This window comes from Paramormyrops kingsleyae, chromosome 2, assembly GCF_048594095.1.
Source record: "Paramormyrops kingsleyae isolate MSU_618 chromosome 2, PKINGS_0.4, whole genome shotgun sequence".
Taxonomy (NCBI): Eukaryota; Metazoa; Chordata; class Actinopteri; order Osteoglossiformes; family Mormyridae; genus Paramormyrops; species Paramormyrops kingsleyae.
Window position 1 is genome coordinate 19402321 of NC_132798.1, and position 24670 is coordinate 19426990.

The 24670-nt window shown below is 44.8% G+C and overlaps 2 protein-coding genes across 2 annotated transcripts; both read right to left on the reverse strand.

The window, feature by feature from the left end:
• Positions 1-4156: 4156 nt before the first annotated feature.
• On the reverse strand, positions 4157-16984 carry zbtb34 (zinc finger and BTB domain containing 34). The gene is made up of 2 exons (XM_023840723.2): positions 16836-16984; positions 4157-6766 (listed from the first exon to the last, which is right to left on the reverse strand). Exon 2 carries the CDS (start codon positions 6729-6731, stop codon positions 5208-5210), a length of 1524 nt encoding a protein of 507 aa, XP_023696491.2. The 5' UTR covers positions 6732-6766; positions 16836-16984; the 3' UTR covers positions 4157-5207.
• A 1633-nt stretch (positions 16985-18617) lies between these two features.
• LOC111858720 (zinc finger and BTB domain-containing protein 43) lies at positions 18618-24085 on the reverse strand. The gene is made up of 2 exons (XM_023840724.2): positions 23943-24085; positions 18618-23294 (listed from the first exon to the last, which is right to left on the reverse strand). Exon 2 carries the CDS (start codon positions 23274-23276, stop codon positions 21867-21869), a length of 1410 nt encoding a protein of 469 aa, XP_023696492.1. The 5' UTR covers positions 23277-23294; positions 23943-24085; the 3' UTR covers positions 18618-21866.
• Between the last annotated feature and the right edge of the window lie 585 nt (positions 24086-24670).

Below are 24670 nucleotides of genomic sequence, written 5' to 3' on the forward strand. Positions count from 1 at the left end.
ATTTGACACAGACGGAGGTGCAGTTGTTTTTTTTTTTTAAATTAATAAAAACACCGTGCAGCGCTACACTCGCCCAGGGTCTGGTGTCCCGTGACCACATTACCGTGGAGCACGCCGGCCAATCCGGACGAAGAGAGCACTGACGATGAGGGACGGAGGGCTTGGGGGTAAACAAAAAAAAAAAAGGCCTGCACCCTATAAGCATGGTTCACTCGACCTGTCCAAACATTCACAAAAACGTAGAAAAATAAATCAGCGTATTAAATCTGCCGCTCGGCTCCCTCAGTTAGCTTCCATGCGCGTAGAGAGCAGGCGGCTCCGCGGCTCACCGCGCACCGTGTGCACTGCCCTACAAAACAACTTATTGCTCTTATATCATACACAGTGGAAAATGTTTTTTTTTTTTCAAAGCAATGGAAGACTTCACTTTTTTTTGACCAGATCAGTGTTCATAAACTACCTGAAGTTATTCAGTTTAAAACAAGAAAGAAGTAGGGCAAGCTGTAATTTTATTTGTAATTAGTACAACAGCCTTCCCTGTAAACTCATTTTTAATTCATACTTATATTCCTACATTGTTTCAGGCCTCCAATCGTCTAGCCTTTTCTGTGAAGTTTTGAACAAAAAGAGTGAATTCAACTGAGTGTCAGTGTCAGCTGATTTGAGAATATGGCTGTATTAGTATGTATACTTTTTAATAAGTATTGCATGTATCCCGCCCCCAATAGTGAGTGTATTTATGCATGTATATATGTTCATATACTCATTTATATAGAAAATTAATAAATAAACCTGACCAGTCTAAAAGCACCATTCAAGGGTAAAAATAAAACATCCCTAAAAATAAACCTTTTGAGGCCTTTTATAGTTGAGTCCCTCAAAGTGGGAATCTGAGTACGTTCCATAAACACCCTTTGGAATACACATTTCAAAATGAAAGAGGGTCACAGAAGTGGATTTGTTGGCGACCTGAAGCAGCGCACACAGCGGGAATTTCGGAAGCATGCCCGGACATCCCAAAGGGCCGTCGGCATCGGAGGACCTTGAGAAGCAGGAGCGACCGCCTTGGTCTTCAGCGCCCCACCCACCTCCAAACCGGCGAGAAACCAAACTGCTACGCTCCATACTCGCTCAAAAAGTAGCGCTCTGGCAGAACAGGAACATTTTAACGATAAGATATAAATCCAAGAGTAAGTCCAAAGCTGATCTCACCCGTCAGAATTACATAGCGGGAGGGCCTCACGCAACGCCCGGTTCCGATGGTGGTGGCGTCACGGCGTATACGCGAGACTCCATTAGTACTGTCACAGAAGAAAGTCTGAGGATTCTGTACCCTTACAGGCAGGTGGAATTAAAAAAAAAAAAAACTCAGTAGCAATATAAAAAGTTTAATTATTTACATTATATATGTACATGTGTAGATCGTTTACATACATACAGACATGTATGTATGCATGCTAAGTTCCTTGAGGAGACAATATGATTACCAGACTGTACACAAATGACAACTGTGTGATGACCACCTTAAATCAGTGTTCGTCTGGTATCACAGTATGTGTCAGATGTTCTAATAAAACGGTGCCACACCAGCCCAGATGGCCTAAAGGTCACTCTCCTCTTTGCCAACAATGTCTCTGTGCAACGATTCCTTCCCTTTTCTGCACGAGGAGCGGATCGCAGCACTAGTGTGGCTCACGATTAAGAGCAGAGGCCGGCTCTGAGGCAGGCTACGGCACGGGAGTGAGGTGACAAGTCGTCTCTGCTAAGATGAGGATCTGATGTACTCTGATGGGTTGGGGAGGCAACGCCTTGTACTTCAAGCATCCCTCCATTAAAAAGCCTCTTGTTGGAGAGGATTATGGGTATGGCTTAGTCTACCTTCAAATGCAATGAGGTAAAGTGTTCACGCAGCACACAGGTTACTGCTTTGCAGACCTTATCTCCTCTATTTCCCCTAAAAGCAACTGTACACTCACGTGTCCATGACTATCCAGAAAGAGCAAAGGATGAAACCAAGAAACAAAATGAAATGTGACACCTGGATTGTTTTTTTTTTTTGGTTGGGGTCTTTGGTTGAAAACTACATGCTGAATTTTGCACACCAAAAAAGGGGGGTGTTATTCACAAAAAATCCCTTAAACCAAACAGAAGACCCCCCCCCCCCACTCCCCCTGAAGGCAGCGAGAGGAAGGCGGGTGTTAAGTGTACCCTGGCTAAATACCTGCCCAAGTACAGAGGAACCAAAGCTTTTCACATAAAGCAAGAAGTTATACCCTTGACTGAGGGGAGTAGTAAAGTTCTATGTTCTGCAGGACAGTTCTGCCTGTTAGAGCAACATCTGCCTGCATTACAACCAAATCTGTATGTTCTGAGAGATGGGGGGGGGGGGGGATGTTCCACAGAGCTCAGACTGACATGGCAGCTTGTGTGGTGGCACATTCAACCACAAAGACCAGAAGGATAAGACAACAAAGGTAAATTTCACATGTTCTCTGAAGCACGCTTTATGCTGTAAACCAAAACACTGTTATGGCATTTAATGTAGAATGGAAAAGGGCGATGACCGTGATTAAGACAGTGGCATGCCTGGGAACGTCACAACTTCACAGTAACACTGCCGGGACTGACGGAGCAGTTGCGGGATACGCATGCGGAGCACGCACAACGGAAGCAGCAAGACGTGTGGATTAAGTTAAAAACTAACCACGTAGTTATGCTAGATAGCTGGATATAGTTAGACAACCACAAGAGATATCACAGACCCAAGTGCAATTTTAATTGCATCTCTCCATGATATTTTTCTCATAATTTTATGTATTATATTTCAAACTTTTAATAGCCTGGCCCATATTCATGTTTGAACACAAGATGGTGACACAGTTCAGAGGATATATATTTCAAACACATAGCTGGACTCTTTGAGCAGAGTAAGACGTCGTCCTTTTACAGTACTGTGAATGAGTGAAGATATTACACACATATAAGTGACAGAGTGTCAAGGTCCAAGTGAAGTGCCAAGAAGCGAACACATTGGGAATCCCGCAAATGGCTGAATTATTTCATAACCAGCAGTTTGTGAGTTTTAAACCCGGCAGACTAAGTGCTGTTTCACAGGGGTTACTTAACAGGCTAAGCTTGTCCAAAGTCAACACTACAACAAAAACCAAAGCTACTTTCAACCAACAAATTTATAATAGAAATAATTATCTTCTACCACCTCGCCTCCTCAGACGGGCAGAACCACCAACGCGGCTTCACCTCCGCCGCTCAACTTACACTCCACAGGCGATTTCCACATACAAACTGCACCGACGGTTTGACTTTGGATCATTTCACTCAAGTTCTTCTCAATTCCATACCTCTAACTCCTCCGCTTCGGCTAACGGGCGGAAACACACAAAGCCACATGGGAGACCTCCCCACAGGGCGTCACGCCGCAATTCAGTCGGGAAGAGAGAGAGAAATAAGTCCTGAATACGATTACCTGAAAAAGGGGAGGGGGGGGTTTAAGCGTGGCTGGGAAGCCTGACGCCGCGTGTCGCTCGTGTCCAAGCGTTCCCATCCCTTTAATAAGACGCCTTGCACGCACCACGCACGCTGGGTCCTGCGCCACTCGTTCGTTTGCTCGATGCCATTTGTACATGTGAGCCTGTGTGTAGTGTAGTGTACACCCCCTGACCGGCCTGGGCCACATCTGCCACCATCGAACGGGAAAAGCCCCTTTGTAGAAGCTTCATGTTCATGGGAGTTGGATGCTGAAAGGTGAAAGAAGTTACATAACTGCACAAGTGTCTGCCCTGTGTGGGGGCTTCTTGGCTACTTTCCTCTGTATTTCATATATATATACATACACACACACACACACACACACATATATATATATATATATTTACACATATATATATATATATTTACACATATATATATATATTTACACATATATATATATATATTTACATATATATATATATATATATTTACATATATATATATATATATTTACACATATATATATATATATTTACACATATATATATATATATATATATTTACACATATATATATATTTACACATATATATATATTTACACATATATATACATACATATACATACACATACACACATACATACATACACACACACACATATATATATATACATATATATATACATACATATACATACATACATATACATAAACATATACACACACACATACACACACACACACATACACACACACACACACACACACACATATATATATGTATATGGAGGAAAGTGAGGTTAGTTGCCTGGTAGACAGTCAGCAGACCATGCGTGTGGTGCCACCATCCACACACCAAGGCTACACCACGCATGACTCCTGTGGACGTTCACAGGTAAACTACAAGACCCCGGACCACAGTGGCCGGCCCGAGTGACTCGGTCTGATGGCTCCCTACACCCCCACGCCGCACCACGCCGGTGTGAGACACGCGCGGCTCACTCAGGCTTCCCCTAGTGTAACCTGGAACCCCATGTATATATATATAATTTTTTTGTTAAAGTAAACGTCATCCTTCCGGGTCCTTGGCTATGAGGTAGAACCCACGGAAAATGTTACAACACTGTCTGTTATGAGCATGTTTATGTATCATGAGGTAAGAGATGGATGTGTGACCAAAAAAAAAAAAAAAAAAACACAAAAAAATAAAACAAAAACCACGACATTCCTCGTGAGAAAGCTACTGCTTCATCAACAACCTGGTGTGCAAAAAGAGGTCAGGTAAAGACGTGATATGACGAGAATCACTTATCTGAGCTTTCACATTATTACTTGTCTTATTGCATCATGCCTATATTACTTTGTAAATATGTTTAACACACAAAGATTAAAACAGGAAAAAACACCAAACTGAAAGGGGGGGACCTTGATTATTCAGCCCACCCCCACGTTAATTATTAATACTTAACTTCCACCTTCCCTTTGAGAGAATCCTTTAAAAGCACCTTTTATTTCCACTTTTTGTCCATCGACTCCCTTTAACGACTGACGAGACATAGAAAACCCTGACGGAGGATGCGAGCCACGCATCAGATAACGGGGCAGGAGGGTGGATTCCGAGCTAAAACCGCTGACAGTTAAAATTATTCATTTTCTTTTCCACCTCCCACCCCCCATGACGCTCCGACGAGAAACGACGAAGGAAACGCAAACAAGACCTAAAAATCACAGCGGGAGCCATGCGGAGACTCCTCCGGGCTGCCCCTGGCGCTCTCCTCGCCGTTCCCAGCTGGCTCTTCGCCTGGCGGGGCGGCGTCACCGGCGGCGGCGGCCTCCGTCCTCTCGGGGGAGTCGGTGTGGTTGCCGCCATCCACGGCGCCCATGTGCTTCTTGCGCAGGTGCTGGTTGAGGGTGCCCTGGAAGGGGAAGCACTTGCCGCAGATCTGACAGTGGAAGGGCTTGTTGTCAGTGTGCCCGCGAATGTGGTACTCCAGCTGGTCCTTGCGCGTGTATTTCTTGCCGCAGAACTTGCAGACGAACGGCGTGATGCCCATGTGCAGCCGCATGTGCCGGTCCAGGCTACCCTTCTGGTTGAAGGACTTGCCGCAGTAGATGCAGACCAGCCGCTCGCTGTATGGGTACCACTGGCCGCGCAGGCTGCGCTCCCGTACGTCACCCTCGAAACTTGCCGCAGGGCTGGCGGCCGCCGCTACCACCGCTGCTGCACTGACAGCTTCCCCGTCTTCCCTGAAAGGCTTGGGGCGGCCTGGAGCCTCGGGGGAGGTGCCGGCAGGCCGCTTGGGGCGGGCACGGCCACCACGAAAGCCGCTGAGTATGGAACGCGAGGGGCTGGCGCTGCTGAGGCTGACAAAGGCGGAGGCAGACAGCGGCGGGTAGGTGTAGCCAGCTGGCTGTAACATGGGGCCGTAGGAGCCCACGCTGACTGCCAGCACCTGCTCGCCATCCACTAGCTCCGTGTGGTACCCGTCGTCGCCGGCCGACGAGCTGTCCGAGCAGCTAGGCCGCTCCGCCTTCTCCATCTTGACGCGCACGTCTGTCACCTGCCCGTCCCGGCCGATCAGCTCCACCTGCTCCAGCTCTGCCTCCTGCTCCGGGGCCCCGTCGCTGCTGCTGCCACGGTCTGACTGGCCCTCCTCTGGTGCGCGTGGCCGGGCCGGGCCCTTACCTCCTGGATCAGGCCGGGCCTCGGCAGCGCCGGGGAGAGCTGCCGCCTGCCGTGGGAAATAGGGGGGGGAGACCTGCACGGGGTTCAGGAAGGCAGCCCCGTCTTTGAAGCCATCTCGGTTGCCCTGGGGGCTGTCTCCCCCAGGACTACCACCAGGGGGCAGGCTGATCTTGGAGTGGATACCTTCCAGGATCTGCGTGCACTTGTCGATGATGGCCTGCATCTGGAGGAAGCTGGCGGCGGTAAGGAAGCTGACCACATCCTTGAGCGGCAGCGCCATGCGGCCAGTGTAGCAGAAGGCGAGCAGGCGCTCGAACACCTCCGGACTCTTGATGACAGAGAGCGAGAGGCCGCTCATGGTGCCGAGGGCGGAGTGGTCACGGAAGTAGGGCGAGCTGGCCGCCAGCACGGCCTTGTGGGCGCGGAAGGGCCGGCCCTGGATGTGCACCACGATGTCACAGAGCTTCCCCTGGAGCCGCAGTTCGTTCAGCTGGCTGAGCACTGTGCTGCTGAATTCTGGCACGTCGAACTCGATCAGGCCGCTGCCGTCTTCCATGTCTGGGCCACGTCTCACGTTTTCCCGTAGATGGTCTGGGGAGGGGAGAGCACAGGGAAATGAACTTTAGTCAAAGTGAGGAGACCCCAATATTGCAGAGACTTAACCCTAAGCACTGAACCTAATGACAATCCATGTTCAATCCACCACCAATTCAGATCACTGCACTAATATCCCCCCCCACCCCACCGGTACACTGCCATAATTAGCCTGCATAGCTGGGGCCTTCCATGTATGAACATGTTTCAGACATGCTCCACGCTCCAGGCAGCTCATAAACGCATCCACAAGCACACTGTAATCTTCAGCACGACTACTTCTGGTACGACCTCAAGTCCACAATCCCTATGCTAACCCTAATTCAAAGCCATATCTTTAGGTGGCAGAATAGAAGCTAGAGTATTTCTGCGGCCATTTCCAAGGGGAAAATTTAGACACACGCCGTCAGACAGGCCTGCACAGTGCAGTCAGAAACCAAGAGTCCACACCAAGCTCAATGATCCAATTCATGAGGCAGCGGAGGGTGAAGGTCCTACATTAGGCTGCCCATTCACACTCGCTGGCCTGTGCGGTTGAAACATTTCTGCCAGTTCCGCAAAACATGTGTGTGAGAAGAGTATGCATGTCCTGAACAGCGCAGCTCCACTGACCAGCTTGCCTCTGATCTCACCCTCCACACAGGCCTGTCATCCCCTTAAACAGGAGAGGGCCTCAATAACACACAAAGAACTTGCAGACATTTGATTCCCTCTCCCTTGGGGTAAAGTTACTCAACCAGGTTAGTACCAAGCCAGCTCAGACAGGCTTTCATCATCAAGAGAGGCAGCAGGGGTAGATTTGCTGCAGGCGACCTGAGCGCCTGAAGAATGGAGAAATGCCAGCATTCCCAGCAAAACAAAATCTCAGGGTTCATACAGGTAGCCCATTTTGGCCTCACCCCCCTCCCCCCAACACCCCCCTCCCCCCAATACACCCCCCAATGCATGGAATCGCCAGAGACATCTCCAGCGTGCCCGGGTCTCCACGTCAGCAGTCTGGGAACGTAAACACTTTCTCCGGTTGCCAGGGCTTGCCGAGCACCTGTCACCCAAGCCGCACTCCTCCATCCAGGCAGGGCAGAGGGGTGAGGGGGAGGAGGAGAGTAAGGGGGGGGGGGGTGAAGGAGAGGGGGCCACACGAGGCGGCGGCGGCTTCGAGATAAGCCACAAGCCCGACGAACCAGAGCAGTGATAACACCGGCTCTTCAACACCCGCCCGCCCCCATATCAACACACACCTATACAGCCTCCAGCAGCACGCCAGCCTGCCTTGCCAAGATAGCCACGTACAGACAGAGAGTCTTACCAACCCGCTAAACCTGTCCAGCAGGAAAGGGCTGGCATCTGGGATCCAGCATTCCGATATCGTTCTCACCAGGCTCCCTAACACAAAGCTCTGTTCCATGGAAAAAAAATGCTTTGATAAAAAACAGCAGTCGAGTTTATAAATATGGAACAGTAAGTTGTTTCTTAGATATTTGCCAGTATGGGATCTTAGGTTTAGGAATGCCCCCCCCCCCACCACCTCTGCTGGACAGCAAACTCGGGCACCCAGGCACCCTGCGGTCCTGTTAAAGCTTTCCGCCCACATGGCAAACCAGTGGCCCCCGATCACCCTGCCAGTGTTACATAAGCGCCTTGACTATTTCAGCATTTCACTCCGCGAGGATGACCCTCTTCCCAGAAAGGTCGGGGTTTGGGGGGTGGAGGTGGGGGGGCTGTGCTGGGATGGGCGCTTTCTGCTGATCTAGTGAAACAGTTACCCGGTCCATGTGGGTCAAGCCATGGGCTCCAAAATTCATTTATGCTCAATGCTTTTCAGAAGACGTACATTCAAAAATACACTGCTAAATAAACAGACAAAAGAAACAGCATTGTTAATAAAACCTGAAAATACTGAACAAAAAAGCAATTAACTTTATTCTCATTACATAAAAGCTGCATTCCAAAAAAAAAGAAAAATAGCTCAACTACAGGCTAGATTTCCTGTGGACTGGAGGCTCAGTGTTCAGTGGACCGTAACTGCCATCACCTGCTCTTAATTCACTTGGGTCTGCAGCAAATTTATGTCCACACATTTCCACCCTTAAAATGCCCTTACAAGAGAGGGTTCAGTGCCTGCTTCTCACATGTTAATAAAGTAATAAAAAGCAAATTCAAAATACTGCCAAATAAGCAGGGTAAAAAGATAAGCAGGGTTTTGCGCATTTTGCAAAAACTGCAGACCTGGTTCTGCCAAATTTGCTTGACAAGCAAATCATAGTGGGAAGAACTTGACATGCAACAGAGCAAGGTCCCCAGCCTGCTACCCGTGGTCGTGGTTTGGTTAAAGATTCCTTGTTTTGATATATTCAACTGAAATGCAGGATAGTCTCATACAACCACCCCCCAAAAGATAGTACAGAAATGAAACTGCAATCCTGACAAACAACTTCCACCACATGGCAGTCCACAAGCTCATAGGGGAAAGGACCTAAGAGGAAGAATCTGAAGTGTCTCTGCCACGGTGCCGAATGCGGGAATGTGTAATGGCGCAGCAGGAGACGCCCACCAGATGTGAAAGGAGGCTAACCAAGGAGAACTCCATCACAGCCCCAGATCACTCCTCAGTCTGTAAGAGACGCACACAATTCACTCCAGAGACAGAGATAAGCAGAATGCTTCAAGGCCAGCTGGCTCTGGCAAAACATCTTCCACTTAGGACAGCTGCACTGAAGCTGAAGATTGCACTGAAGCAACCCTGTGATCTGCCTGTGCTTCCTAGCATCACCTGGGCCACACTGTCGGTGGGAGGCATGGAGACCAAGAGGAGAAATCTCACAAAGAGGAACTTTCAGTGCACGGTGATAATTACACTGTGCCTGAATCGCTGCACAATTTATATTTAAAAAAAAAAAAAAGCAATTCAAATTGGTCAGGGAAAACGAGACCTCCCACGTTTGGAAGGTGCAATCAGTACAGATAAAAATAGCACTTTGTTAACTGTTCTGCCTCTGTCCTGGTGGACAAAGCTGTCCCTTCGCTCATTTCTTTGGCCGCACTCAAACTGTTTTGGCAAAAAAGTCATGGTTCGGTGCCAAAGGAGGAACGCTGTACCATCAGCGGCACAGAAAACACTTCTATCGCCTCCTAGACTCAAGCTTCATTGCTGACCAGTAAGCCTACCCAGAATAAAAATTTGAATCACAAAACAGTATTATCAGCACACACTAAATAATATATAACTGAGCATTTCCTGTCAGAAGAGCCCTCAGAAGCCTGAGGAACCCCTTAGTAGTTCTGCATTCTTCTCAAAACATCACATTTTCTAAAGAGGATTGGAAACGTCTTTTAAAAAGCAGCAAAGATAAACATTAGTATGTTCGGCCGGTATACCGACAAAAATGCTCAGTTTAGATAAAAATCTAAGTATAACCCAAATGTCTCAAGGCTGGGACCTGCGAAGCAACTAACTGACTTGACAGCCACCGTTTGACATGCATCACTGATGGCACAGAAAGGGCGAAACTCGGAGTGGCACACAAAGCAGAGAGAGAAGACTGGGGTCTCTGGGCTGAGGGCTGAGGGCACCAAGGAGTTTGCTCAGGTTTCTTCCGCCAGCCTGCCTTTGTTCTCACGTGAGAAGTCAGCTCGGAACGTCACACAGCAGAGGGCAGGTCTCACAGGAGCGGCTCAGGAATGCACCTATACAGACTCCGGTTTAATGTTTGCGGCGCTACAGTGCCTGATCAGGCAGGGGGCTTCCATTTAAACACGCCGCATCTGTTACCCTGGGGGTGGCAGCCTCCGACAGAGATTAAAAAAAAAAAAAAAAACATTATCGTCAAACCAAACTGTCAATGACAGCAGCACCACAGCTAAGAAAGACACCCTGTTCAGGTGAAGCCTTATCTGCAATTTTTTCTTCAGTCAATTCCCTGCAATACTGCTAGATACTTCATTGATCCCAAAGGGAAATTCAGCTGCATTCATCAGCAGAGGAACATCCATATCCTGCAAAGCTCAAGAAAAACTGCAAAGGCATTACACATAGTGTACATAAACAATACCAATAGGGATTTTAAAAAATGGTCAAGTGAATAAAGGTGTCTCCAATTTTTCCCATGTTATACAGAACATGGTGCATAGAGTGTGACTAAAATTTCATCACCAGACTTCGATATGAAAGTGTCCTTTAGGGGCCTGGCTTTGAGCCCATTTGTAATCAACAGGGCCAGCATGTACCCAATGACTGGCCCAGAGCCATTCCTGTGCACTTTGTACTGCCAAGTCTGTTTAATATTGCCAACGATGAAAACACATCAACCTGGTTCTCATCATGCGGAGGATATACCAGAAAATAAAATGTATGTATAGGTTGATATCAGTGTACTGCGGATCTGAGCCCAGGGCGTGGTAGAATTGTGCGGTGTCGGGTCAAAACATGCAGCAATCATACATGGTGAACATGTGATATGCACAACTGCCTTCCCAGAAGCCCTTGCAGTCTGCATATGCCATAGGTAGCAAACACTGGTTGGAGACTGCTACTCCAGAAGGCAACTATTGTTTTTGCAGTTGGTTCACTGATTAAGAGAAAGGGTGCACCAAAAACACCTATTTGTGCATATAACTTCAAAGGTGAGCCCCTTGGGCAATTTTGATGCACTTTAGTGACTTCATAAGTAAGCAGCACCTTCTCACACAGCACATAATTCAAACAAGATCAGAAAAATCCATAAATAGAGTGGACAACCAAGAAAATGGCCCACTGTCTACATAAGTGAAACCAGAATTCTTGGGCAATGTCTACCTAACTAGCTTATGACATCTGGGGTGTTGGGTTGTCTTGTAAAGGCACTATAAATTTTTATAGTTACTTTTACATGTTTAATGACTATTGATAAATTTATTGAGTACTTCATTATTATTATTATTAATTTATTACCATTTCTATTTTTTGCATGTTTGAGCCCATTCACAGCTAGAGATGCACCGATCCAGACCTATTTGATGGATCGGGTATCGGCCATGGGTGGCCGATCCACGTCCTATAAGTACTTATTTAGTTTTTGGCAATCTCTAAAAAGATAGCTCCAATTCGTGTTAAATCTATTTGTACAATCAATCGCACGACAGCTCTTTCCCATTTTGCATGTGTTTTTTGCGGCATTCAAATCGAACGCTAACGTCGTCCCTCAGTCTTTTTTGCTACTCAGTGGGTGTGAGTACAGTGACTTCCGCATGCTGTGACGTCATGCGCATACCCTTCGCAGTACGAGGAGCGTAAGATATTATAGACATGACGATCTGGGAGTATTTTACGCTTTTAACACAAACCAGCAGCACAGCGATTTGCAATCTTTGTAAAATAAAGTTTTGAGAGGTGGGAATAGCGTTTAATAGACAATCCCACTTAAAGCGCACGCAACTGTGCGAGATAAAAAAAGCAATGGATGATTTGGGAGTCGCTAACTTGGACTGTCTTGCGAACTCGCTGCAGCTTGTGTACAAGAGGGGCTGCCTTCGCAACATGTGTAACTGTGCTGACGCCAATGGTAGAAAAATTGTATTCAAATTTTAACTGCAAATGCCTCAAAAACGCTTAAAACAAGACATACAAATGAGGTAGAACAATACGTTATGTATGTTTGTAGTAGCCTAATTAAATATTTTTTGTCATACATTTTTTCCATCTGTATTTACTAGCTTAAAAAAATAATATATAAAGTATAACAAAGGAAAAAGAGCTCTTGCATCGGATTCTGTATCGGTATCGGCAGTTGTGTATCGGAAGTACTCCCATACTCCAGTCTTTCATTTCCTTTCCTCCATACAGCATGCTGTAAATTGCAAGTCGCATACTTCATTATTTAAACTTGTTAAATAAAACAAATAGCAAGTTTAAGTACTGAAGTATGCGATTGGAAATCCTGAGTTAGTACTGAAGTATGCAATTGGAAATCCAGAGTTGTAGCCTACACAGTATGCAGCTCTTTTTTTTTTAATAAAAAAAAAGGTGATCGGGAAACAACCTAATCTTTTATTTTGATTTATAACAACATTTTGTGTGTCTTTTATGACTATTATTAACTAATTAGAAAGAAGTTATTATTATTTGCAATCGCTGAAGTACAGCTACTGAGTTAAACCATACTAGTGCCATCACTTCAGATTCTTCCTAGTGATTCTTCTTTATTAAACCATCACGATACTAGTGCAACATTGAGACGTCTATCATGCAATCGTCCATTGGCCCAAACCTAGGCACAAGTCACCACAGAAATCTCAGAGAAGCACAAAGACTTAAATGCTGTAAATGCCAAATCTGAAGCCACATTTGAAGAGAATTGCTTCTTAAAAACTGACATGGCAGCTTTGTTCTGCAGCCTGCTGTTTGTCTGGGTGCCGTGAAGGAGTGGATCAGAAGTCAGAAAGTTTCATGTACCTACTATGATGTGTGCTTCTCCTGGTTACTTTTGAGCATAGCAGGAAAAAATGTTCACTTAATTCAAAAATCTGTCCTTGCAAAACTGTTCTTGCTGTACCTCAGAACATAATGCAGGAATAAAAATCAAAGCAATTAATAGCACTACCTAACAAAGTTAACCAAAGGGTTTGGTTAACCAAGACCTATTGCAGGTAAGATGGTGTCTGATGATAAAGCTGACCAACGACAAAAGAAAGACTTTCTAGGCAGCATATTATTAATTAATTATTCATCTAGCAAACATATTCCATACAATGCTATCTTGCAATTCTGCGGGTACAGAGTAAAGGACTTTCTGTAATGAGGGCATCCTTTAGTTACATAATGAGTCATAATTACCAAGATGTAGCACAGTCATGATGACGATTGGGAACATCTTCATATGCAAAGACTTTACCCCAGCCAGTTAAGAACAAACCTTCCTTTACACAAATGCAACATTACACTGTTCAAGTAGCACCAGTCTTCACATCTGGTCAAACTCCACAGATCTACACCTCAGCATCATTGCCAGATTTAGCCAGAACATTGTATAAAATGGCATTGTTCAAACCGCTCGCACAATAACACTGGTTGCTACTTTCGCTTTAAGAAATACTGTGAGATGGTATGAGAACCAGGCAGCATAAGTCATTGCAGTACATGGTAGACATTCACTTGAGAATCAAAAGGGAAAGAAAACTGCTGCTGTTTTAAAGTTACCCTGAAGACCAGCAGTCTACAACATTAAGCCTATATGGGCCTGTTTGGAGTGGCACCAAATGGCTGCAAAAGAGGAGCTCTACGGCAGAACATCACCATCACACTTAGAGAGCCTGGTGGAGATCATGCTATACCAAATTCACACAGTACTGGCTGATGTGCCATTTCACTCCTACCACATAACAGCCTTACCATACAAAATATCCTGAAATGTGAAATCTAGCAGAGCACAGCAGTAGTTCTGTAGTACCGGTGCTCTCAAATACCAAGATTTTTGTTGCCATGAAAACGAATTAGTGCTTGTACAATCTTTAAGGTTTAATAAGACAGAAGCAGCTTTTCAAGCACCTGAAAGCTTTGATTTTTGGAGGGGGGTGGGTATTTCACTGGAGCAGTACATATTCCACACCTTGCTGAAGAACAGAGCACCAAAGGCCAGACCGGGACATGAACACATTAAATCTTCTTGATACAAGGACTGTTTCTTCACCACTCTGCCGCTTGCTAATTATGCACTCATGGGAGAAACATTTTTTTGCAAAGGGGCCAAACGGCTAAAAACAGCCATGAACTACCAAATAAAAACATGAATACAAGGCTGGCATTGGTACTTCATGCTGCTACATGTGTCCTGGCTGATTCTAGATGTGATATTTAAATACTGTTATATTCGATAATTAATGGGGGCTTATTGCAGTATTTACTTACAACAGAGGCAAAAAGATTTGCATGCACCAGTTTGACAGCTCAATTTTATATGTAAACTAGGGTGAAAAAAACCACAAAGCTGTATAAATTCATTTTAGACAGTCATTTGAAAAGTGACAAGAAAGTTAATCAGGCAATTTTATATGCGCTTAAAGAAAATTTTAATATGTATGCACCAGAGACCTGGTTCTCAGTTTTTCAAGAAATCTCATTTCCTTAGTTCATCATGAGACATTTCACATTATGTATGCAAGTTGTGAACCCTGGAGAATATTCAGCTAGTCCAACAATGTTTACTGTATACATGTCAATGGTTGGATTCTATCACCCAAAAATACATCCCGGTAAAGAGCAACTGACATGGAGACCTTTAAATCTAGGTCCTTGAGAGTCATATGGTAACACAATTCTCTTTTTATTGAATACACCACACGATTCAAATGACACAAAAAATCAACACATAAAATCACCAAAATTCACCGGATTTTGCTGTGCTCCACCGTTAGTTCAAAAAATCTGCACAGTGATGGAGCGGTTCACCTTGGTTATCTTATTAATTATTGTCATTAGAGCACCCATTTTAGGCAAGTGTCCGATGACACACCCTACCAGGCAAAAATCAAGTCAAAAACAGGCAATACCATTATGTGTATGTACAATATATACAGGAATTCATCTGACAGAATAGAGCCAAGTCATTGCAGAGGGAATCATGACGTCTAGAGTAAAACCAGATTTTTTCCTAACATGGGCAGAATGCTGTCGGCATTGCCCTCACTGAATAAAATAAAAATTCTTGTCATTTGACATTTACTGTTGGACACCGTTTTAACCACATCACTTGACAACGGAACTGGACAGGGGGCAAAAGTAGGTACTTTTAACGATTAAAATAAATAGTTGAGCTGGAAGACCGCTACCAATCATGTCACTCTCTTTAAAAGAAATATTAAAGGGAGCAATTGAAAGAAGGGACTATTGAATCCAGTGCAGAAGGTGTGACGAGTCCATTTGCACCTCCCGCGGTGCAAGCGCGTGCTCCATAAAATGACATTTCGTGGTTCCGACCGCTGCACGTTTCCATAGCAACACTCCCATTCGATGTTTTAAAAAACGACACTTAAAAGAGGTATGAAAAAGCAAACACACGCACATATATATACGTGTGTGTGTGTAAAGCGTGCGAGCAAATCCAACGCAATCTTACAAAATTAGCAGTCGGCGCAATGCTGAGGCAAATGAAACTATACACCAGTGTCAACGACGCCGCACAATACGGACACGGAGCCTCCTTGAAGTCCACAATTTAAGTTCATAGACGCAAGAAGTTTCTGAAACATTTCTTGGGTGCGCAATAAAAATATGGCAAAAAATAGACTGCCGTGCTAAAGGCAAAATAAGGAGAACCGCAACGGCTACAAAATGCGAGGGACTTAGTCTAGCGCTATTCCGGACCTAATGCAGTCACCAGTTTTGTCATTTATCAGTATTTTACTTTACGATCGAAATTTTTGTATGATTTTTGCGTACAATACGGCGAAGGCGAATTGCAGTTACAATAAAATGCCGGAGGGCATTCCCGACATGTCTGTGCAACCGTTCAAGGTTTAATGTGACACAAATCGGTTTTTACGAGGAATACAGCAAGTTTCCCCCGCCAGTAAAAGTGGACTTCGTGCAATAGACCCATGAAGTGGCAGTCTCCGCGTCCGCATCCCTTACAACATCGGAGTACAGGGGAAGCCGGCGGGGGATGTGGGGAAAAAGGAAAAACTGTCACTTCCAGGGCCCCGTCTGCGTTAGTTAGCCAAACTAGCCGCCGAGTCCGGTTCTCCGGGATGCCAACCGCATAGCTCGAAACCCAGCGTTTCTGACTGCTATGGGGGACAACTCGCCTAGCCAAAGTCGCAGCCCATCTCTGGCTAGCCGTTTAGCCAACGGCGATATATAATTTGCAACGGGATATCTCCCAAAGCCGGTTATTTTCAGCCCATTAAAAGCCCCGACCTGGTAGCTAACTGACATTACCGGATTTCTAGGCTCGCCCTGGGAAATCCGCCAACTTCTTGGCTATCGGGCCAGCCATCTGATTTTTCGACTTTTTTTCCTTACGCTCCTTTAAAGACGTCCGAAGTCGATTTATTCTATTTTCCGAATGACAGAATCAAATGTACGAAATAACCTTACCTTCCCCCGATCAAATGCCGCCCATTTCCCCCCACAGCAGCAGACTTTACTCAGGGCCTCCTCCTACTCCAGCTACGCGCCCGCGGCTGATGTTTTTTTTTTTCCTCTCCAGGTTTTCTTCACCGGAAGTAAAGCGAGGGTCTACTTCCGGGTAGAGGATGTCGCTGTGACGGACGGCCAGGAGAAACGGGGTGGGCGGGGCTGCGATGAGTTGTCAGTTGCCGATCTTGTTTTATCAGCTCACTTCCGATTGGCTCCTCCTCTGGTTGCCGTTGGAAACATGACTGATGCCCCCCCCTTAATACCGCCTTCCGCGGGTGCTCACAGCCCCGGCTCTCCTGGCCACTGCTGACCAGTACATGGCAGAGCGCCCAAACAGTTCTGGTATTCATGGGGCTGGGCTGCTCATACCCCCCACGAATAGCCAAAAAACGCCGGATATTTTATTGCCCTCGCCAATATCTATAAATAGATTTTAAGTATATTTTGTTTGATATACCCAACGATTAAAAAACGGTTTAAAGGAAACGATTAAACAAAATACTAGCGTGTGTACATTAAGAAATGTATGTTGTCATCGGCGAATAGGCCAGTCTACTTATTTTTCAAAACGATATAAATCATTTGCTACAGTATAACCGAGTAAAAGATTAAAGCTTCATAAAGTTTCTGCCATAGGATTAGATAGAACGTACTTTATCCACTTTGGGGAAATACCTGTTAGCAAGCAATATTACTAAGAAAAATCTTGATAGAATAGTTTCTACCCCAAGAGAACGAATGAATGAATGAATAAAACACTACAGATGATATGCATCTTGTAAATAAATGTTCTGCTGGTCCACTATTATTCATCAGCCTTAATCTATCTCCACTTTGTTCAAAGATATTTGTGGAATAACTCTTTAATGTCCCATGACACACCACGGGCATTTGCCACAGAACTTTGGAAAAGGTGACTCCTAAACTGCCATCTATAGTAACGATTTCTTTAGTTGAATTATTTTTAAACGGCCTTTAGGAAAAAAAATATTTTACAACAAACCACAATATTTCAATGTGAATTTTTTGGCTTACCATCTTCTTCCTATTTAGTCAAATTTTCTAGAAAACTACGAAAAACACTGAGGTATAACCAAACTGTTCCAAAATCATCATGCAAAGCATTAGACGTTTTATGTGGGGAGGGAAAAAACAGTAAAACTTTTACTAAACCTCTAAGTACAATGCCTTTAAGTAAAATAACAGTCAAATATGCTGTAAAACAATTGCACTGTAAGTCAATTGTAAACCTCAGCAGTTTACGTTTACTGCTGATACTACCACCTCAAGCACAAAAACACTCATATATAATGAGAATATAAAACAGTGGAATTCAATACCCATACGAACTTTTCACCTGCACTCATTCTAGATAAAACATTTCAAAGGCTACAGGTGCTCACAGTGCTGCATGTGTTCTTTTGCTCAACTGAATAAAATGACTGTTTAGACAGAAAATATCATCACCTGGACTTTGCAGGTGTGAATACATCACTGGGACCCTTTCCAGACAGCAGCTAATTTTTTACCAACAAAAGCCAATGTGATGATATTTCCTGTCCATAATGTAACAGAGGTCTGGCACTCATAGGGCCCATGCTATCGTTTCCCACGCTCAATGTCGTCTGTGAACAGACCCCAAGCACAACAATTACAAAGCACATTGGCCCCCTTGTGGCATCATTTCAAAGTGCAGGTCCTTCCTGGAGAGCCATCGCTTGAAATTAAATGCTGGAAAAATAGTTAAAACAGCTTACATTTATTGCTCAACATTTCTGTACAAAAGAGCCACAATATTCTTCTATGAGAAGAAATTTCTAATGGCAAAATATTCTATGAGTAGGCAGTTTTCCCCCCACAAACCATATTAACAAAGCAATAAATAAAAAGTACCATTTTAAACCATACGCAAAGTGTTCAAGTATCACTGTGATATATCCATTATTTTTAACATAATCTTAGTGTAAAATGTCTAAGTACTAGAGTACAGAACACAAATATTGGAAACAGGTTTAACATTTTAAAAATCACATATAGCTGTCATCCTGCTCAAAAAAAAATACTTGAATCCCCCTTTATAAAGGGCCAGCACAAAATGCAGTTAAGGAAGTGGCACTAGGGTACCATGAAAAAGAACCAAAATACACCAATATGTCAAATTAAACCAAATAAGTTTCATAACAAAGCAATCATGAATAATAATTAATGATTATTAAAACATGCAAAGAAAATAGAAAAATTTGAGTTCCAAATCACCCTTATTTCAAATCAAATTACAAAACAGGTGTAAGAAATACCATGTGACACTCCAGCTTGTTACTGCTGGAAAGTACCAAAATAGATTTTTTTAAATAATCCAGTAAGTAGAACTGTAAAATCTGTGTTATTATAAACAATAATAAACAGTATCTTTTACCCAGAATGCAGCAGCTCCTGTAATTAGAATGAAAAAACCTAAACAGTGATATACTTCATCCTCTGAGCTGGCAAAACCAATCAGGTGCTTCACATATTACAGACACATCCATCGCTGTTAAATGCTATATAATACACCTTTCTGATTTTATTTTAGAATGCAAATCTTAATCAATTGTTACTTTTTGTTTTTGCAATCTGTTTTCTTGGTTTTCAAAACCTACACATTTTTCCTGCCTTATTTTCCACTGTTAGGAGTAATTTAGCTTATATGGTGAGCAGTAAGTACTCAGTGAAGTTAAAGCAGTAGCACTTGTTTCAGCAGAAGAAATCAAGCTGACAGCAATGAGGAATTTTAAAAACGACACCTAATATCTACCAAAAGCATGTATATATTATTTACATGCTTCTGAAATAAAAAAATTCAGGAATTTCAATTAAAAATACCTCTAACATTCGTATACATATATGCACACATCTGTGTGCAGTCTTAATAGAAGGATGTCCACTCCGCCTCCACACTTGCACGAAAACAAGATCTCCAAAAGGAAAATAGCACTGATCGTAAGCTTTACTGTGAAAAAAACACCTGCAGCTGCTTTTCTGTGCAGCAGGCTGTGGAAATGGTACATAAAACAGCATGTCGAGTGTCAGTCTATTGGCATCAATGCATACATAAAAAAAAAAGAATTACTGCATATGCTGCTATACTCAAAAGAATACCCGTATAGAGACAGTTACTAACCAGGTGTTGAGACAAAATATCTCTCAGAATAAATACTAAATGACTTCCTGTACTTAATCACAGCCATTGTTATGCATTCTTAATGCCAACAAACGAATTATCGACTGACCTCAAAGACTCACAATTAAACAGATTTTAGTTAAATTATTAATGACGGACAATATATTACAAGTTGCTCCTACTTAAAGCATGTAAAACCCAACACTTAAATCGTCTATAGATGGCTATATATGGAAAAGAAGGTAATTTTTTTGTGACATCATGTATATTATAAATGCAACAAAGTATAAAAAAAAAATAAAAATAAAAAATGCAACAACATAAGACAATTTTTGGAAGGGGATCTGAATGCTTTATAGTAATTAAGGAACCATTTTGCAGATCTAGTGCACGTGCAATTAAGCCCTTAATAAGCGATCACATGACTGGTAATGGGATGCAGAGTGATCGCTGCTGCTGCCCGACACCTCCAGGCACAGGGGCTCCAAACCCCCGCTGCTCCCTCTCTGAATTGCCCATAGAGTGCTGTTGCGTGGATTTGCCCTATGATGGACTGCAATCCCAGGGTTAGGGTCCAGCTGACCCCGACCAGGATAAGCAATGAATGGATGGATGGATAACTACTACAAAGGAGTAAAAAAACACAGTAAAATGTTTCATACATACAGTATATAATGAAAATTAATACAGTGGTGCCTGCGGTTCACGAACACAATCCATACCAGGAAAGTGGTCGTGAACCAATTTGTACGCGAATCAAGACAACTTTTCCCATAAGAAAGCACTGAAATTCAAATAATTAGTTCACAAGCCTACCAAATTATTTTTGTTAATTTTCTGGTTTTTATATTAAAAACGTTAAAGAAAAACACAATATAGTGTGGAGACAGGCATTGTGAGAGCAGAGAGAGACATGGAGACTTGCTTGCCGGGGAAATCATGCTCTTTATTAACAGTCCTTAACCCTTGTATTGTTGTTGTTAATTAGTTGTTGTTAATGTTAATGGTTGCATTTCCCTGTAGTCGGGCGTATGTTTTCCGTGTCTTCTGTGTACCCGACCCGGTCCGATCCTCGCGTGTATTTAGCTTGTGTAAATCTCCCACCGTGTGAGCATCTTGCAGTTCGGCGTCTGACATCCTTGTGTTTCCTGTCTGCGTATTTGGCTTCGGTGCTTGTTGGGTGCCTGTTGTGGTCCTTCTATTTAGAATTGCCCACAGGGCATGCTGGGACTAGGGTGACCACCTAATCCATGTCAGGAGGGACACTATGAGCTACTTCAGCTTTTACGAACTACTTTAAAGCTGAAAGGGTTCTGTGCTCTGCTAAAATGTTTGGTTAGTTCCTAGATGGAAAGACTCATCCAGCTGTTTCGCATTAACATTACTGACACATATGCATGATTATAGGAGACTGACCAATCAGCATACGGCAAGAACCCAGTGCTTAAGTGAAATCCTGGTCCTTTTAATTGAAATGTATGAAATGGTAGTTTACAAATCCTGTTGTAGCTCATAGTGTCCCTCCTGACATGGATTAGGTGGTCACCCTAGCTGGGACATGTGCGCCGCCGGTGCTACACTAGTATAAAAAAAGGAATCTGGTCGAGGAATCTGTTCGTCAACCAAATTATGTACGCGAACCAATGCATTTTTTTCATGAAACTTCTTGGTCATGAACCAAATTGTTCATAGACCACAGCGTTCATGAACCGCAGACGCCACTGAACTCTGTCCCTGTCAGCAACAAACATGAAACTTGGGGGGGGGGAGGATATATTCCTTCCCCAACTCAGTAGTAAGCAGCTTTGTCAAGGCTGAGGCAGATGGGATCAGCAGATATGGGCCGCCTGCTTGACCTGCTGAGCCCTGGTGCAAGACGACACGTGCCGATGGAAGCTGTCCCTCCACATGAACCTCTTCCCGCAGATGCTGCACTCGTAGGGCTTGACGCCGGTGTGGATCTTCATGTGGCCCACCAGGTGGTGCTTCATCTTGAACTTCTTGCCGCAGACAGCACAGCCGTAGGGCCTCAGACCCAGGTGCATGCCCATGTGCCGGTCCCGCTGGCTCTTGTGGGTGAAGCTCTTCCCGCACTGGCAGGGGTACAGCTTGTAGACCACGGCCGCAAAGCCCGAGTGGGAGGTCTCCTCCCGGATCCCGCTGGCCGGCTCCGAGCCATCTTCCCTCTCCGGACCCTCAGCATCCTCCCTGGATGCACTGGGAGGGGCCTCCACTTTCTCAGCAGAGAACTCCTCCATAGACGCACCATAAAAGTCGAGGGGTTCGTCGTATGAGTGCTTGCCTCCCTGCGCCTCCTCCAGTTCTAGCTTCTCCTCCATGCTGGCATCAAGGGAGCTGGTGCTAGCAACTGATGTGAATCCCTCTTCTAAGGTGCTCACTCCCTCAGGATCCCTCCCATCTAACTCCTCGGTAGTCTCAGCCCCCAATGTGTCCCCACCACCCAACTCACAGCCATCCTGCTCCATCTTCTCTGGCTTGACCAGGACCATTCGCTTGTGGTACAAGATGCTGGGACGGATGTAAAGGGACCGGGGGTAGCGGTACTCCGTCACGTCACTGCCTCCGTCCTCCCCATCCTGGCTGGCCATCTCTGTGCTCCCATGGTCCTGCTCAGAGGGTGGAGACGTAGCGAGCACACCGTCCCGCTCCAGGGCTCGAGGAGAGAAGCAGCTCTCCACCAATCGCTCCATCTCCCTGTCTTTGTAGCCGGAGATCTTGGCACACGGCCGGCGTGTGGGAGCTGGGTCTAGGTCAAGGGAGCCCCTTGGGCTGTTGTAGCTGCAGTAACCTGGAGATGGATGGTCACCACCTGGGCCAGGTTTCTGGCACAGGATGGCCTGACCCCCTGCAAGGAGCTCGGTGCACTTGTCAACCACGTGCCACATCTGGAGAAAGCTGGCCGCAGTCAGGAAGCCCACTATCTCCCCCACCGGAAGCGAGAGCGATCCGGTGTAGCATGACTGAAGCAGGCTGTCGAACACGCCGGGGTGCATCACATCCGGCAACACCACGCATGTGCTGTTCTTAAGGAGGACCTGGTCGCAGAAGTACGGCGAGCTGGCCGCCAGCACGGCCTTGTGGGCCCGGAAGCGGTGGCCCTGGATGACCACCGTGATGTCACAGAGCTGACCAATCTGACGCTGCTCATTCAGCTTTTGGAGGATGGAGCAGGAGAAGTCTGGGAACTCCACATGGTACAAGTTAGCCTCAGATTCCATAGCTACTGCGATACAGATCTGAAATTGAACAAAAAGGTTATATACTGCTCCAGTTTATTTTGAAGGACAGCATTCAAAGAAATGTACCTAGGATCCAGCGTCATTAAGTTAAAATTTGTGCACAATGTAACGGAATTCATTTAAATCAATGCAAAAATGATAAGCCTTACTCAATGGTTCAGGAGTATTTAATATATGCATTAAATTCTTGCATCCTTACGATGAAGCACATTGGTATCACTATATAGCAGTTTGCAGCTGGCATTTTTGCTCATAAGCATGTGTCAAAGTAAACTCGTATAGACATGCTTAATAATTACGGTGTTTATTCAAAATATGAACAAATGAGCCGGAATGGCCGACACCCGTTTTACTGTTTGGCACGGGCTATTGTGCGGTGCTAGTCAGTTAGCTGTTCGGCTAAATCTGGCAGAAAGGAGGCCTGGATAACGAAGAGTCGCGGATTTTATACAAGAAAAGCCGTGCCCATGACGCAGACGGCGGTTTATGCTTTAAAAGGCGCCCGACCACCCGAAATGACTGTCACTCCATCCCGCTCCGCGATCCCGTCCTTTCCCATGTTAACGGCTACTTTCAATGCTAACTGCCTGTCCCCAGTTCACCTTCGTGTCGGCGGCGGTCGGGACAGCGACAGGGTGCAAATACCTGTTGCCTCTACTTGGTAAGGAGCGAGCCGACCCTCTCCCCGGTCATGTTTTAACATTTTCCAGGCTTAGCTAAGTAGCCCAGAAGCTCATCTGCTCCTCTTGGACCCGCTCAGCCTCGGCTGCCCGCGAGGTGCGCCTACGTCATCACACACGGCCCGCTCGTGCCCCGCGGTGGGTGCATTGAGCACGCGCCTATACGCGCAGGAGAGTATCTAGGAATTTCCAGTCTTTCGAAATGATCACTTGTAATACTTACGCGTTTTCTACTTTGTTCTATTTGTCTAGTTATAACTCACAAATGTCCTACCATTTGTCCTATGGCATCTACTGTATTCTCCGAGAAGATCTAAATAACTAAACAATGCGCCAAAATTTGTTTTTATAGAATTTCGTAATTTTTGGCTTTTCATAATAACTGCGCTGTACAATGCATTTAATATGTTTCATTATGCTTGTTATGTGGATTAAGCTATATCAATTTACTTTTCATCTGTGCTAAATGAGTCGCACGGCTTTCATTCATGTTTCATAAAGGAAAACGCTAGAGGGCGCTACAGGCCAGTCTGAACAATAAATGTCCAGGTTTTCGGTAGCTGTCAGTTAATTGACATGAAACGACAGTTTTGCATTATATAACTTCATGCTACAGATTAAACGTTGGAATTCTGAAATTATCGAAGTTTCACTGGAATGTGAGAGTCATGTTTCTCAGTGTAATTTGCTTTC